The following is a 17265-nucleotide window of genomic DNA, read 5'->3' as shown; positions in this document are numbered from 1 at the left end:
TTCAAATGAAGGCAGTGTCAGAAAAAAATGAATTGCTGAGAGGCCTACCTACAGACAAAAGACACAGGACTTCCCTTATGCAAAGCTGGAACTAACCATTGCCTTCACACAGAACTGCAGAGCAGTAGAAATCTTCAAGCCAGTATGTCACCTTGGGAGCCTGATACAGCTCTTTTCATGCCTGCTTCTGCAACTTGCATTTCAGCGATCTTGGCGCCCAACAGTGAGTTACCTGCATAAAAAAATAAAAAAGGGAAGGCTGATGAGGAACTCCCTCCCAGCTGCCCAGTCAAAATCGGATGGTGTGTCCGTGCAGGAAGATTTCACTTTGTCTCAAGAACACTGGCTTGCGTCTTGCACTTCAGAAAGTCTTGAACGTTTCAGAAAAAAATCCACCCAAAACAACCCACAATTAAGTATTCTCACACCCAGCAATCCTTAAGAGATGGGTTTACACACCGTTACTTTACTCTTTCTTCACGGTTTCACACAGATTTGCCCCTTTTTGTTTATGGCTCCAATTATGATCCAGCAGTAATACTATCCTTGTAAAGCTCTACACAGGCACGCAGAAGTTTTGCGAGGAAACGCCGTCTAAAATGTCAAAACGGGAGCAACTCCCCAGTCTCTCCCGTCAGCGGTACCAAGCGGGATTTAACAATTAAAGTCCTCCACGAGAAGAGGCCCACGAAGATAAATGGAGTTTGCTTTTTAAAAAAGAACAACAAAACAAACAAACAACAAGTGCTCCTCCGCCCCGCTGGCCACCGGCCGCCCCCGCACGGCAGCCGCCGGCCCGCCCAACGGCGCTCCCGCCACGAACGCCCGCCCGCAACCGCCACACGGCTCCGGCCCGGCCTTGCCCCGGGGCGGCACCGCTCCCCCTTGGCTGCCGCCGCCGCCGCGGCGGCGGAGCGCGCTTGCGCCGCTGCCAGACGGGCTCCCGGCTGCGCTGGCCCCGCCATGTCCGCTTCCTCCTCCGCGGCCGCGCTGCGGCCGGTCACCCACCTGATCTTTGACATGGACGGCCTACTGCTGGGTGTGTAGCCTTCGCCCCTCTCCCCTGCCGCGGCCTGGCCCCCGCCCCGCTCTGGCCTGTCCCACTGCACCGCCGGGTCGGGTCCGGCGCGGCCGTCCGGGCAGCCCCCTCTCCGCCGAGGCGCCTCTCGGGGCCGGGGGAGCGGGCCGGGCCAGCCGGCGTGCCCCCTGCGGCCGCTCTTTCCCGGTCTCCTCGCTGCGGGCAGGCAGCCAGGGCGCCCCGGGCGGCGTTGCTTAAACCCGGCTGAAGGGATTAGAGCAACAGGAAACGATTTATTTCCTTTTCCTCCTCCCGCCACCCCCTGCTTTTTGTGGGCAAATTTCGCCTGAATTGAAAGTTCCGGGGCTGAGGTTGAAAAGGGCGCTTACCCTGAAGGGGGGAGGGCTGAATGAGGCTAGGGCGGCTGTGGGGAGAGAGGTGGGGGGTAGTTTGGGGTTAAAAGCTGGGGAAGGCGGGTGTGGGGAATGGGTTTCCCCTTTGCGGAGCTGGAGGAGCCCAAGGGCCGGGGCGCTGCCCCGGCGCCCGGCGTTCTGCAGGAGGCGGCCGAGAACAGCGAGTCCCGTACCCCGGGGGTGGCTTGTGCTCTGCAGGGTACAGGAGAGCATTTTTAAGCATTTAGAGTTGTAGTCTCCAGCTGAAAAGTCTGGAGGCCGCCGTGATAGGCATCTCCCAATTCTTGTATCAGTATTCTTTCAGCTTTGCAGGGGTATTGTGAAATCTGTCAGTCCCTCATGCTACAGCTAGATTGAATCTTGAGGTTTGAATAGTCAGTATGACTAGAACAATATTTAAGTCTGCTCTCAACTGTTTGCTGAATCGGGGCCTTCTGCTGCATGTCCCCTGTAGAATAATGGAGTATTTTTGTATGTGAATTGGTTTTTGGAATAGTCTGTGTCGATAACCGCACAGGAAGCAGCTTTGGATGTGGGTGAATTTTTAAGAAGTGTCAACTTGAAGCATGCGCCTTCCTTCTGCAAAACCCAAATTGTTGCAGTTTCTGGAAAGACTGCTGTGAAGTCTAATGAGTTACTCTGTTTCCAAGAAACGTGCACTTTTCCCTCCTTCACGCCTATAACAGGTGAAGACAATTCAGTTCTCTTGGTTTAAAACAAAAATGATGTTGCTCACACTATCACAAATCGTTTCAAGCGTTTTAGAGCCTTTGGTTTCTGTTTGTTTCATCTTCACTCTCAATATGCTATACAAAATAGTGATTAAGTGAGTTATTTCATTTTCAGTTTCACCACTGCAGTCTCAGATAGCCTGGGGTTATGGTTTGTTGTTTTGGTTTTTCTTAAATCCAGAACCAATTACTTTAATTTCATTCTTATTTAGAAGTTTCAGGAAAGCTTTTTTAGTTACTACTGCTTTTTAGCATAATTTGAAAATCTGCTTCGCACAGAATACTCACCTGAGCAGGACAGGCTGGGTAAGCAAAATAGATATTTAGGCATTAATATGGATATATAAGATTTCTGTATCAGTTTTAAGTGAATTTATTATGCACAGGTATTTACAGGATAGGTGCTTTAGCTTTGGACAGTATTCTAGGAACTAAAGACATTTTTCTCACATGCTATCCTGCCTATATTTAAAAATGGCCTTTCTGTAACATCCCAAACAGGCAAAAACAACACAAACTGAGGTTCTGAGTCATGTTTAGGTCTCCAAACTCCTGGGGTTCATACAGCGAAGAAGCATTAAAAATACTCCAGATCATGAACTGTACCTCATACTGGGAAAGTAATTATAAAGGATCCATAATTCTTGGGCCTAAGTTTGCCAAGATTGAGACACTCAAGGTATAAACCAACACCCTGCTGTTATTAAATTTATCTGTTGTGAAGTACAGCTCCAGAGAAATACTTTGTCACTTTCTGGATTCAAATAAAATAGCAGACAAAAATTATGGCATTTTGTGTGCTTATATGTAAAATATACTTAGATGAAGAGTTTATGCATGCTGGTATAATTTATTTTTATCCCTATATATGAGGCATCCTTTGCACTGATAAATATTTGTTGTGTTGTGTTTCCATTCCTCTAGTTACTCTTATGCTACAAAGTGGAAGTGATTTCTTCTTTTTAAAAAAGTTGCATAGCAAGAATGTGTTGTATTTCAGTAATCTTTCAGCTGTGATGAAAGCCATAATTATGTATAAAATTAAACTGAACATACTCTTAAGTGTCTTCCAGTACAGAGGCATAAAAGGGACAGCACCTTGATGATTTTCATAACGTACACTTCCTTTCAGAGGACTTGTAGTATGTTTCAGCCTCTAAATACTTCAAGTTCTGTCACAACTTTAACATAATTTTTGGTGAGCCTGTTTGTTTTATGATGAGTTGTGGCCCTTAGGAGGCAAAAAGGCAGTCAGAAACATTCCTAAATGTTTCAATAAATTTCAATAAACATTCCTAAATGTGTCAATAAATTTGGAATAATTTGGGGGAAGGAATGAAATAAGGGACAAACAGGTTAGATGCTTTCTGCCCAACATGGCTGCTGTAAATCTTTTGAATGAGACAAATGGTTATATTACTGTAAACCTACATGAGAAATAAGATCCTTATCTTTAATTCTCTTACGAAATTTTTAATGTGTCACATAGTGCTTATTGAAGACGATAAAATGAATTACATACATATTTCTACAAGCTATAGAAATCTTCATAAAGTTACTTCATTTGAAAGAGCACAAACAAAATTTTTGGTATTGGATATCTATAACTACACTTTTTAACTTTTTAAAGTACCTCCATAGCTGGTTGCATTTTTCAGAATCTGAAGCTTTAGGTATTGCAATAGTTTTCACAATGAGGTCTGAATCTGAATCTGAATTCTCTCAGTGCCAGGAGGCACACAAGGCGCGAACATCGTTCTTCCACTTCGATCGGTCTGCGGCTGCGTGCTCTGGAGTCCAAGGGCCACAGCGCAGTCTTCTGTTGGTTTTTTCCTCAGGACATGACCGATCCAGTTCCATCTCCTCCTCCTCACTTCATTACTGTTTTTCTCCATCTCCGAGTTGATGCTCGTCGTTTCTGCAACTTTTTTTTTTTTTTTTTTTTTTTTTTCCAGGAGGAGGTAGTTGGCCTCCTGCCCAGCCCCCATGACTTGGAGGGCCAGTGGTTTTTCTGTCAGGGTGGCCTTCCCTTAGGCTGCGTTGGTTCGCGGCACCTTCTTCAATTTTATCCAGTGCACCCTCCAGAGAGGGATCCCCTATCCACCACCCAGGGGACGCGCCTTCTAGCCGTGCAGCCCCAGCCGAAGGTTCACAACGAGGTAGCGTGTGAAAAATGTATGTGACTGGTTTTGGAAGTTTTCATCTAAACCTTGCTGATTTTATAGAACAAGTATTAATTGATATATAAATGATGAAAAATTGAACATTAAATTGATCTAATGTAGTGTGCCATGAACTTGCTTTCTATAGCTCACATACTTGCTTCTTATTAAAGAAGATAGGATATCTTCTGATAGGAAGATTTGCAAAATATTTGTGAATACTTCATAACTGTGAGCGTAAAATCCTTAAATGAGGTTCTTGACTTTGGAAACAATCCAAGTATTACCCTATACAACCTGCATCCATTTGCTTTAGTGGCTAACGCTAGGCTATGTGAAAGTGCTGTTGAGTCTGATCTTCTGTGACTTTATCTCCCCCATCTCTTTAACATAATTGAGACTGATTAAGCTGTCCTTGAGTCCCACCTTGATATATCAGCTTACCTTCAATAGGGAAGTTCTTGCCCCTGAACTGCCAGTGGAAGTACTTCATCCCTTTCATTTGGAGTCCTTCTGTATCATTATTTGAAGCGTTATCTAACTCCCTTTTTTCAGCACTTACAATCAATGCAGTTCACCCTTCTTCTGGAGTTTTCTTCTTTTGGATGAATTTCTCTTTCTCTTCGAGCTGTTGGATGAAATCTTAGGGTTTTTTGTCTGTCGTTCCACTTTCCAGGAAATTAGCACACTGGAAAATAGTGCTCTCATTTAGTAAGTGAAATATGTGAACAGCACCTCTAGACAGCTTGTTATTTAATAGGTAAAATTAATTGACGGACTTTTTTTTGTAGGAAACTCCAGCTATAATAGAAGAAACAGTCTTTGTGCTAGTGTATTACAGTTACATCCTGTTTTATTATACATATGCACCAAGATTTAGTTAACGTAGTTTATAAGTGGTGCTCACTTCACTGTGTAGTATAAACCAGAGAAAAAGGAATAACTAAATTTTAATTTTTGGTGTGCTGCTGTACTTTTAAAATTTATTTATTTATTTTAAAACCCAGCAATAACGTGGTGTTAAATTTCTACTTGTTTTCCTACAGCAAATCCTAACAATAAATGCTCCGAACTTGTACAGTAGATTGCTTTTTCTTAAAATGCTTTAGTCTTTTCCTATAGAAGACTACTGTTCTAACCGCTAGTATGTAGTATAATTAAAACTATTAAACCTACTTATGTGTGTGCTTATCTGACACACACAGTACAGGGTTAGCTGGCTAAAATAAAAAAACAGAACAGAAGCTAGAGATCTTTGATACCTAAATAAATAATTTTGTTATAGTTGTACTGTTTAATATCTGATCCTGGCATTTTAGCATATTGTAAAAACATACAAACCAACACTGAAGATACAGAAGGAAAAATCTATTGAATTTGTACAAAATACACAACTAGAGTAATTCCCCCTAGGATCTATCTTCTCAACTTACTGCATCGGTTGTATTTTAAGCTATGACAAGTGGTTTTGTTATGTAATTGTAGCCAATAGCTACCCCAGCACCAGAACACAGATAGGATTGAATGTTGCCTTTATTGATCTGTTCCTGAACTTGTAGAGGGCTGAAAATATTTTAAATTAGAAATTATATTCTGTACAAGCTGCATGTATAATATTAACCTTTCCTAACTGACAAATGAACTTAGGGAAACTGCTGCAGAGATAAGATATTGCTTAACATTGTGCTTAAAGCTCAACTAAAGGTAAGTTAACATGCGGAGAACGTGACATTTTTTTATAGAAAGTTGAGTCATGTATTTATTTTTGTTTAAATTTTTGTTAGGAGTAGTGACCGTTTTATGTAAATTATTATCCTTGCCGATGTCCCTTAGTGTTGTGAAACAGCATCTTTACATAAGATAAGTCAGCATATTCAAGTAGATCTAAAAGAGAGATCGTTTCTAAAGCAGCTTAGTTTTGCAAGATACCTTCGCCATAACTCAGTCATGTTGGGCTGTACAGGCACAGGTATGCCAGTTTATTCTGACCATTTGCAGAGGGGCGAGAAGTAGTTTAGGCAACTGGGATCAAAAGTTGCTGCTTTTGCAGCTGCTATCTCCTTTGTGCAGAGAAGACTGCTGGTTCTTGTGTGGCACTTCTAAGCAACTCCAGCATGGCTAGTCACACAGGTAATCTCTGGTCTATGCTATAGAAGAAATTAACTTGCGGTTAAATTCATTGCAGTGTTGTGAAAAGAGTTTTGGCATGTTTTCTTTCTCCCCAGTGTTACCTACCCATTGTCACAAGGTCAGAAGTAAAAAATGTACTCTTACTTTCATTTCATTGCACAAGTAGCCTAGGAGATTGCTGTTACAAGAAAACTGGTAAGAGTTCTATGCTGGAGTTTGCTTATGTGCATGCTGTCTTTTATTTTACAGCGTGAATCGGAGGTTAAAACAGCTTCCTATTTCTTCTGCATCAGAGCAAATAGCACCAATTCAACTAAACATCAGTTCGCTCTAGATTGTCCTCTATTATGGCTTAAGTGCAGGAATTAATCTTCTTAGGCTATAAACTGGCAATCTTGTAAACCTATTTTCTGCTTCTAGGTAGTGGAAACTTACTTTCTTGTCAGTCTCCATTTCCATCTGATTTTGGAGAACGAAGAAGGAAACAAAAATGCTGTCTTGCGCCTGTGTTCTGTACTTGTATGTTGTTGCAAAAACAAACAGATTAAGGATATTATTAGATTAAAATACCTCATAGATGCTTCATGAGCAAATTTTGGAGATAAGTAAAAAAGCTCCTCATTAAGAATTAACTAATGATAAACAGGATAAATAAGATTTGTCATATGCTTGAAAGCTAACATTTTAATTTAACAGCAAGGAAAATTTTGGCAAGGAGATAACAAACGTACTAACCTAGAGTCTAACTTCTAATATCCCATGATTGATTTGCAAATTGTCCGCATGGTTGCCTGTTGTTTGTGGTTAGAATAATCCAGAATCGGAGCTTAGTTCAGCATCTGCAGAATAGGTTTTTTTTCATTTCTGTAATGGTTACCACATTTCAAAATGTCATGGGCAGCATTAGCAATGATCTTTTTTTTTCTCCCTGGGGAATTACAGAGGAATGCTCCCAAGCTGAAAGATCCATGATTTGATTTTAATATTGCACATAAATTACAAACAAATGCAATGCATTTTTGGTGCTTATTTATTTGTTTATTAGTTGCACCAGACCCACAGCATTTGGTTTTAAAAGAAAAAAAAAAAAAAAAAAAGATGCTAAATAAATGAATCCGAAGAGATTTCAATTTTCCACTGTTATTAACGTGGCTTTTGTTTTCTGGCTATTACACACGTTCAGTTGTATAAAGGGCCTTTAGCAAGTGGAGAGGTATGTTTCGGAGGTGCTGGGAGGGTAAAGGTTTTGTTTAGTGATTTTAAAGATGCACACAGCAGTTTGACCATTTGCAAAAATTAGTCTCTTTCTGTGCCTAAATGCAGATTTTCAGATCTGTTTGTAGATGATAAGGTTTTATATTTGTTGGCTACGTACACTGTTTTGTGTATGAAGTTCACGTTATTTTGCTTTGAATGTAAATAATAAGGTGTCATAAATGGAACAGAATTTCACACAAAGAAAAGGTGCATAGAGTTTTCCCTTATAATAACACTATTTCCAGCTGCTGCATTCCAATTTTCTTTTTACTTAAGAAGAAAAACAACATTAACAACCCTGGCTTTGTTATTCTGCATACTGGCAGTAGTTATATGGTATGCCATTTTGGGCCCAACTCTGCAGCTCTTGTTCTGAGTAGTTGTAATTCATTCATGTAGCCTTGTTGTGAGTTGGCTAATTGAACTCTTGAGAGTGGAATTTCTAAGACCACTGTAATTTGTCTGGGTAGGACAGTTTACCAGCAAAATTCTGCTCTGTGAGTTCTGCTGGTACATTTTCTCTGAGAGACAATCTTATTCTTGAATACTGACGTTTATACTTCTAATGTTGCGGGGGAGGGGTGTTGGTTGTTGTTATTATTTTTAACTATTTATTTATTTATTTATTTTATTGGAAACAGACCTTAATGGTGATGATAATTTTCACAATATGATCATTGTTCTTTTAAAGACCAGGAACTATGTTAACTAGCAACACAAAAGCAGTTAAGCTAAATATCTTCTCCCTTCAAACTTGATATCTATTGCTTTCATTATGGATAACCAATTTTCTTTTGCACAATGTAGAGACTGCTAGTGATTGTTGCTGCTTCTGTTATGTGTTACTGTACCTCTCTGTATTGATCCTCATTTCTGTCACAAGACTATTGAGAAGTATTTAACCGGGATCTTTTTTGTATCTTATAATGGTTCTGACAGAGACTCCTGACCTTGATTTATCCTTTTCCTCCCCCTTAATAATAATAATAAAATCGGTGTTCTGACCCAAAGTTCATTGAATTATTGCCAACCTTTATCAAGACTTTTATTTATCTCGCTTTTGACTTTCTTTCCTTCAATAACCAATAAGGAATGCTTGTCTCTGTTCCTTATGGCTCTTTCTTTGATGGTTGACTACTTTTTCCTTTTTTTTGGGGGGGGGGGGAGGGGCAACATTTTGCTTCTTGTAGAGTTGCACACCTATTGACAATATCAGCGGTTGCTGTCTCTATGTATGCTTTCTGTTCTTGTGCAGCTTTTAATAATTTTTAATTCCTCTTACAATAAATACAATTTTCTATAGTAGTTTGGCAATAAATCTGATGCTGTAATTTGGAAAAACTTGCATCTAAGTGGACACTGCTCTTTCCCAAGTATGGTTTTGCTGTTATATATGATAGCTGGTTTCTTTTTAAAATGTATTCTTTCTTTTCTTCCTCCTTCCCTTTTGAGGTATATGAAGTATTTTTGTAAAAGTCATCAAATAAGTCCTGTTTCTAGTAGACTGTCTCTGATGAAACAGGTTTAATTCCACTTCTTGAAATCTTTCCTTTGGGCATCAGTTAGGTATCAGCACTCCATATATTACTTTTTCTCTCTGCTGTTATTTTTCTCCTCTGCTGTGCCTGTGTGTGGTTCTTTTGGGCAGGTCTCATGTTCAGTTTGTCTCAGGATAATGCAAGACAACTGAGAGGAAAGCCTAGTTTATTATTTGTCAGCCCAGTCTTTCTATCTAACATCCATAGGAATTTACTCATGACCTTTGCAATTGTATAATATGTACTGCGTTCTACAGTGTCTCATTCTCCCAGCTCATTAATACGCATTCTCTGACCTGGTGTAATAGTTCCAGCAGCCCCTGTGTAACCTTCACTCTCTGAAGGGTAGATACGTGCTAGTCCTTTGCAGCAGTCCTGTGCTTGTGGGTGCTGAACTGATTGGGTTTGCTGCCAAACAGCTCAGCCCTCTTGTTCACTCGTGGGCATTGATTGTCTGCTGTGCATGAATATTAGTTCACTCAGGTTCTCTTTCACAGCGTTGCCATATACTGCAAATTGCCCGCTCACATTAGGGCATCTTTTTGAATGTTATGTCTTTAAAATTATGTTCTGCTTTAATTGGTCCATTTGGGTGTAATGTAAACTGCCACAGAGTACATATTCAAACAAATAGACCTTTTATTTGATTACTGACCAGTCATGAGAGGAAGTCTTTGTTAGATTGGGGTGTTTTATGGGTTTGACGCTGGTACTGTTCATTTGGGAACATCTCTAAGGAAGAGGAACAAATTTGCAGTAATACTGAAAGAAGAATGGAATGAAGGATAATGTGTGTTTAATGAAAAAATTGGGATTATAGTGTATCAGAAGGGCTGAAGTGGGAGAAATTAATGGGTTTAAGGTGGAGCAGGAGTACACTGAGACATAATTTCATTTGAATAAATTGTTCTATGATAAAGATTTTTTTTGTTGTTTTTTGTAATTTACATACAGAAACCTCCTTTGAACTGTGTCTTCAGGCCAAAAGAGTAGACCCATGTATGTCTGTAAAGTGACATAGCCTTGGGTAGTGTCATCGTTCTGCTACAAGACCATTACTGCAAAAAATTACACCATGTGAAATGGTGAATCTTTTTATGCTAGGACTGAATCCTCTCTATAGCATTATATTATTATTGGACTAACAAAACATTCTTTGCTTTGTGGCTCAGGGGAGATGGAGCCACAAAGAGCATATCACAATGCAATAAATTTCTAGTCTTTAAAAATTAAAAACAGTATTTCATGGGGAACATATCTCAGGAAAATGAAAATATTTGGGCCACTAAGGTATTGTAGTATATCTAATTGCTACTCCGCTGCCTAATAACTTGCATTGTTATTATTGTTGTAGATCATATTTTTATGATATTTATCATTCTCCCATTTTTAATTTGAACGTCTTCATTTTCCATGAATGAAGACATCTAAGAGTAAAGAGCAAGAAGTAGTATTGCTATTCTGGTTTTGTATATTCTAGAACTTTAAACTTCTTATGTGACAGTTGATTGCAAATTGTACAGTATTGTAAAATTTAGTTTCTGAAAATGTCTAACTGCTGACTTTGCATAGGTTACTGTTTATCATGGTTTTGCCTTTTTCAAAAAGGAAGTGAACTATTCCCCTTCCCTCTTTTGGAACTTGTTACAGAGGGCAGGTAATTAGCGTGTGCACTTGGAAACACTGTAGAATAACAAGATAAAATTTAAGTTCTAGGTTCTAAGGGTTAAGTTAAAAAAAAAGTTCTGTGTCTTTATACCATTTGTTATACTAATGCCAGTCCTACCATTTTTTTTTTTAATTTAAAAAACCTTGAGTTCTCTCTTACAGATTAAAAAAAAAAAAAAGTTTTGGTTTCACCTGCTGATTGTATTCAGCATTTTAGAGAATTTTTGACATGTTTTTTAGCTGCCTATTACTTGAGTCTTCATGCCTTTAGAAACAGCTGCATCTCCTAGAAACCTCACACTATACCACTGTAAAATTTCTGGGTGGCTGTGATCTGTCATACACAACCTTCCCTGTCCAGGCTGGTCCCTGAACTGCCCTGAGGGTGAGAGCTTTCTGGAGTCTGCTGTAGCACCATTACTGCTGTCCAGACCATTGTTTTCCTATGGAAAGCAGGATGGTGGAGAGAGGAGGCAGTCTACACGTATGTTGGGGCAAGATTTGAAATAACATATGGCCTAAGTGCTTCTAGGTCTCGAGGTTTAGAAATAGCCTATGATTTCCAAAATGTATACGTTGGACCTACAGAAGTAACTGTACTTTTTAATGGCAGTGGTAACGACATGTAAGAGTTTATCCCAATACTTATGCATATATGCAAATATACTTTGTATAGCAGTCTTCATGTGGCATCTTGGTCTCTGAGAAAACTTCTGAATTTTGGTGGCATTTTGGGAAGTGTCATAGCATTAGGAATTTTCTTCTTTTATGTTTATTTTTATAGTTAAGGTTTTTCTAATAGTATGCTCTGAATTCTGCAGTTATCATTCCTTGGATATATTATGTTAGTATTTCTTTTATCTTAAATATATTTCATAAATAGAAGAAAGTCTGTGAAGTGTTCGTCATAGTATTAGGCTTTCTGTATATGCTAAATTTTTTTTTCTAGGTATCTGTTTGTTTTACAGACTTCAGAATCTTTCAAATAATAATCTTTCACTTTGGAAATTTCCAGTGCTCTACAAAACCCTACAATTCCTGGATAAAGCTTTAGAGATACAGGAGATGTCTTTTCGTATGTGCATATGTATGCAAAGGAGAGGATTTCTCCCATTTAAAATAACTGTTAAGATAATGAGCGGCTTTTCAGTAACTCTGAAGTTGTCAAAGAGAAATGCCTTAAAAATATGTCAAAATTTTCTTGAAGAAGTCTCTTTGCATAACGGAGAGTTAACAATAAATCTGGATTATATGGTTTATGAGTTAACTAGGCCTTGTTTTGCCCTAATCAAAGCTCTTGGCTTCAAGAATTGGCATTTTGGGATCTGTAGCTGGTACCTGTCTGCATTATACTGGTTAAAGCTGCTCTCTGCATAAATCTTTCTACGTTTGCCCCCGCCTCTCCCCCAGACAATAATACAAGATGATTAAATGGTGTGTTAGCGTTTTTCTCTCCTCATTGCCCTAGTTAATGGAGAAATGGCTATATATTCTTAGAAGTTTTTTCTACTAAGAGGGGGAAAAAGAAAAGCCATAATTTAAGATTTATAGCAAAAACATGGAAGTTATTCCCTGCTTCATCCATTCCTTTTTCTAATGCTGTAGTTCAACACGGAATAGATTCATGTTTTCTTTTTCTTCCTTCTGCTATAATTGCAGCTTTCAGGGGACTAAACCAAATATTCGTGTTTGACCCAAATGTTTCTGTATTTGTATATAAAGAAACGGAAGGCAGGATACTTCTTATCATCTGTGTACTCTTCAGTAGATATTTAGTTTATCTTTCTCTTCATAGCATCTTGCATACTGAAATTGTGAGCTTCAGTTCTCTGCTTTATATTCTAATTGTATGTACAAGAAATTACATTTCATTGATGTTCTAACATTATTCCTATGTATATCTCAAAAGATTTAGAATACGAAAAATACTTCCAGTACCCATTTATTCTTTCTGGGTTGGATCCTACACTTACCTTTCTTCTCTTGTGCTATTTTTTAAAGTAGTCTTCTTGTGCTGTGAATTAAAAACAGACTTGCTTTTGAAAAAAAAAAAAAAAAAAAAAAAACCTTTAAGTCTAGGCCCCACTGAGATTTGATGTGATTTTCCTAGAAATTGTGCTCACTAAAGTCTTGAAATCCTCATCTTATCTGAGTCTTCTTGACTTGGCAGCTGATTTGATAGTGCTTATCAATAACTTTTCCCCAAAACCTTGTTCTTTCATGCCATTCTTTTTTTAGACATGAGCACAGCATGGAAATAAATCATTCAGAAAGATTATATGTGTACTCATGAGTGGTTACAAGGTGCCCAATACTTGTATCATATCAGAGGTGTAATAAGGTGTACGTTACAGATATTGCTCTGTTCTTGGAGAGAAGTAAAGGAGCAGACACAGATGTTAGAAAATTTTACAGTTCTGTTGAAATAACAGTACCTACTCCTTTCTTCCAAGCTACAAAAGTTTTTATCGATAATATAGACCCAGAAGCATAAATCAAATATTCAACAAAATAGTTTACGAAGATCAATGATTACAGGTATTATATAACTGTACTTAATGGTAGTCTAAGTTTGAAAAATGTATTACCCACTTGAATTGTCTCTAATGGAGCCTTTGAGACAATTATAGACTACCAAGGAAATTATTTTCTTCACAGAGTGATGATGATGCATTTTAATGCCTTCAGTACTGACAATGTAGATGCTTCCCATTTCCAATTCAAGACCTACTTAAGCTCCTCTGACAGTCCATGGGAGGGAGTTAAATTCTCAAGAGACATGCTAGATTTTCTATAAAAATAATAAGGTGGAGGGTACTGTCAGAAGAAATCCCTTTCCTGAAGAAAACAGCTTTAATTCTTGTATAATTTCATTTTATTTATTTGTTACCAGCAAAGTTTTAAAGCTCTAGAAAATACAAGTTCATAACAGAAGTGATGACAGGCCGACAGCCCTGTAGCAATACCACCATGAACCGTGTCAACCTAACAGAAGGAAAAAACCTCCAACTTCTTCACTTATGACAAGCTCAGTGACTTAAGTTGCCCTTTGCATTTTAGAGGGTAGACTGCACCCATGTTCAACAGTGTTCAGCTCTGTTTTCTTTGATTGAAACATTTCATACAATTGTATTGTTATGTTAATAGTTAGATTTGCTCTTCAGACAACAGAAAAAAACAAAAGGCTCTTCAGCTTGTTGATGGAATATCAGATTTGCATTTCTGTGCAAAATTTTCCATCTCTGTGAAAACTACTGTCAAGGGGCTATTAGAAAGATGTGGCCTATGGTGCATTTGCCTCTTTTCGAAAGAGAAAGGCCTTTGGTGACCAGCAGTTTCATTATTATTGCAACTTGTATACCTTCTAATTCTTTTTTCCATATATTTAGGAAACATGTAAGTTGCCCTGCTTAACTGGATATACAGCTTTAGCTATATGCCTAGGATGTGGTAGTTCTTCTAACAGTTTCAAAACACAAGGGTTAAAAGGTATAGTCTTAGAACTTCATCTTTTTGTCTAAAAGTCATTTAAGTTCAAGTGGCTCAGTTCAGTGTATTCAACAAATGAAGCAGACACTTTTTATTTTGCTGATCGTAAGCTTGATCTTAGATCAAGCAAAAGGAAATTAACAGAATGGGGTCAGGGAAGCTATTTATTGAACAGCGTCTGTTACAAATGGTATTTGTCAGACATTTCATATTCAGGTGTTAGTTACTTCTACTTCATTCTAGATTTTGTGTGTCAGATCTGTTTGGATACTGCTGAATATGGCTGTTCATAATCGTTTTCATAGTAACTATATATAGTTGCATAAGTGATGCTTATATTAATGGTTTCTAGCTATTATTTTTGCCACAACTTGTCAGGTGTTAATCAGAGACACTAATTTTTTTCCTAATTTCCTTCAACTTCTCACCCCTTTCTAACGATGAGGCAATGCACCTTCAAAAACAATTTTCCCATTTACAAGCAGAATGAGAGCAAATTGTTGCTGTGGAGCAAACAAATTTTTGTTGTAAATCTAATTCCGGGTTAGTTACTGTGGAATTAGAAATGCTTGCCTTATCTAACATATTTATATTCAGAAACTATGAGCTTGATTTTCTTGCTTGTATCATTGTGACTTAATTGATTTCAGTAGATTAGTACCTAATTCTGAGTAGTGAGAGAAAGGCTACTGGATTTTTTTTTTTTTTTCCTTTAGTTTTTGGTTGGAGGGAAAGAAGTTGGAGCTGTTTCTGGAAAAAAAAGTAAAAACACTCCTCTTATCTGCTTATTGAGCGTATACTTTGCCAGCCTGTCTTTTGCAAGCGCTGTTGCAGCAGAACTAAGCACACCCCAGTGAAGTAACTCCTGCGTCAGGCTTATTAAATTCCAGCCGCAGGAGAGTGAAGCTGCTTTAGTCTCAGGATATAAACTTTGACCTCAGCTTGCAGAACTGAGGTAGAAGGGAAGAAAGATTGAGTGAAAGTGGAATGACTTCTAGTTCGGTTCAGAATATCTGTTTTTGTTTTTAGCCCATTAATCATACAGAAGAATGAAATGACGGACTAAAGTTTCTTGCACTCTTTGAGTCTCTGAACACATATTTTTTATTTCATTTAGTAGGATACACAGCAGTGTTTCTTGTAACTCTAAGCTGTCATGCTCAAAACAAAGTCATAACATAACATTTCCATTATGCCAGAACCACTCTCTAGCAAAATAAGATTCAGCCTCTCCCCTTTGAGAGAGCTGAAAATATAACCTTAATAGCTGCCATCAGAGAGTCTACTTCCAACTTTGTTTCTCCTGTAGTCCTCATGTGAATTGGGTTCACTGATGTGTTAGTGAGATTCTCTGTCTGAACCTTTTTGTAATCACTGTATTCTTCCAGGATTGTAGTGTGGATAAGTTTTATGTCTTTTTATACAACATCCCTGGTACTGTTTTGTTATTTTTCCCCTGTTTTAAACAAGAGATAGTTGAGTTTAGATTGATTTTGCTGTTTGAAGACCTTAGCTAGTTTAGAATTGTCATAATGTGCTAAAATAATACTAGGTCAGTTTGATCCAAGTGCAGGACTTAAGAGGCGGATCTGTTCTCAGTCACCTCCCTTCTGCCAGGGAATGCCACTCTTATTTCAGCTTTTAAAGCTTTTCTGTTTTACTTGAAAGTTGGGACTGGGTCCAGTACATCCACCTTTAGGTACCTGACGTGTGTGAAATTTTTAAGTGTTCTCTATAGCAATTCTACTAAAATAAAATTATTTTTGTGTACAGTGAAGAGATGATGTTTTTTTTTTTCCAGGTGGGAGGTCCCTGGGATGGTTTCAAGCTGAGGTGGTTTGAAACCCTTTCACAGGTATTTTGCATCAAATGTTTATTTTTGAAATGTCTCCTCCATGTCTTACAGGAACTGTAGTTGATTCCTCGTATTTGCATTTGTTTTTCAGACTTCCTAATCAGTCTGCATCTGCTATATTAAGTAGAGACTTTGTATGACGGGAGGTAGAGTTCTCGGGCAGATCACACAACTTTGTACAACAATTTTCACAACAGAAGCCTAGCTCAAAATACACTGATAAGATTTTCCAGTTAATAAGGGCTACCATATTCTCTATTTTTAGTGTGATCGTTTATACTAGTATTACTAGGTAGACTACATCTTCTATGCAGAGGGGCCAAAGATTTTCAGCAAAATTTCAAATATGTACTGGTAGGAAAACTATACAGCTCTTCAGCAGCAGGACTAAGAATTAGTATGTAAATACTCATGAAGAAAATAAAAGGAATCCTATTAACAACTGTCATTGCATACTGAACTCTGTAAGTGGCAGTTTATTGGGGAATATTAATACAAAGATCTAGTACTAATACAGTCCGACTGCAGTTGAGTAGCAGACTGGCTTCATTTCCTGGGAATAGGAAAAGTTCCTCTTGCCATACAAGGTGTCCTCAGCAGACAGCATCTCCTGTTCAGGTGCTGGAGTGCCAATGGTGTTTGAACTCAGAAACACAAAAGCATCGTGGGTTGGATGGTACTTTGAGCAACCTGATCTAGTGAAAGATGTCCCTGCACGGGGCAGGGAAGCTGGACTAGATGACCTTTAAAGGTCCCTTCCAACCCAAATCATTCTATGGTTTAGGTACCTATCTCTCACTGGGTTCAATGGGGCTTAGTTAAAAGCTTCTGTGGCCAAATATAAGTTTTTATTTCACCATGCTAATTATAAGCAAGCTGATCATAGTCTAAAACAAATTACAGTCTTCCAGGAATGTTTCTACCCATGGTGTTAAGAAACAAGAAGAGCTCGTGTACCGTCAGTCGTGATAGTCCACTGACTTTGAGTGGTCCTCCTCTGGGCT

The 17265-nt window shown here is 38.5% G+C and overlaps 1 protein-coding gene across 1 annotated transcript in view; it reads left to right on the top strand.

Moving 5' to 3' along the window:
• Positions 1–941: 941 nt before the first annotated feature.
• Positions 942–17265, top strand: part of PUDP (pseudouridine 5'-phosphatase) — a 72289-nt gene continuing 55965 nt past the window's right edge. The window contains exon 1 of the mRNA XM_082337269.1: positions 942–1039. Within this exon, the coding sequence (XP_082193395.1) occupies positions 964–1039 (76 nt within the window). The 5' untranslated portion in view covers positions 942–963. The remainder of the gene's footprint in view (positions 1040–17265) is intronic.

The sequence above is a fragment of the Platalea leucorodia genome (genome assembly GCF_965183815.1).
Source record: "Platalea leucorodia genome assembly, chromosome: 2".
NCBI classification, from domain to species: Eukaryota; Metazoa; Chordata; class Aves; order Pelecaniformes; family Threskiornithidae; genus Platalea; species Platalea leucorodia.
The sequence above is the reverse complement of the archived record's forward strand: the minus strand, read 5'-3'. Positions and strand labels throughout refer to the sequence as shown.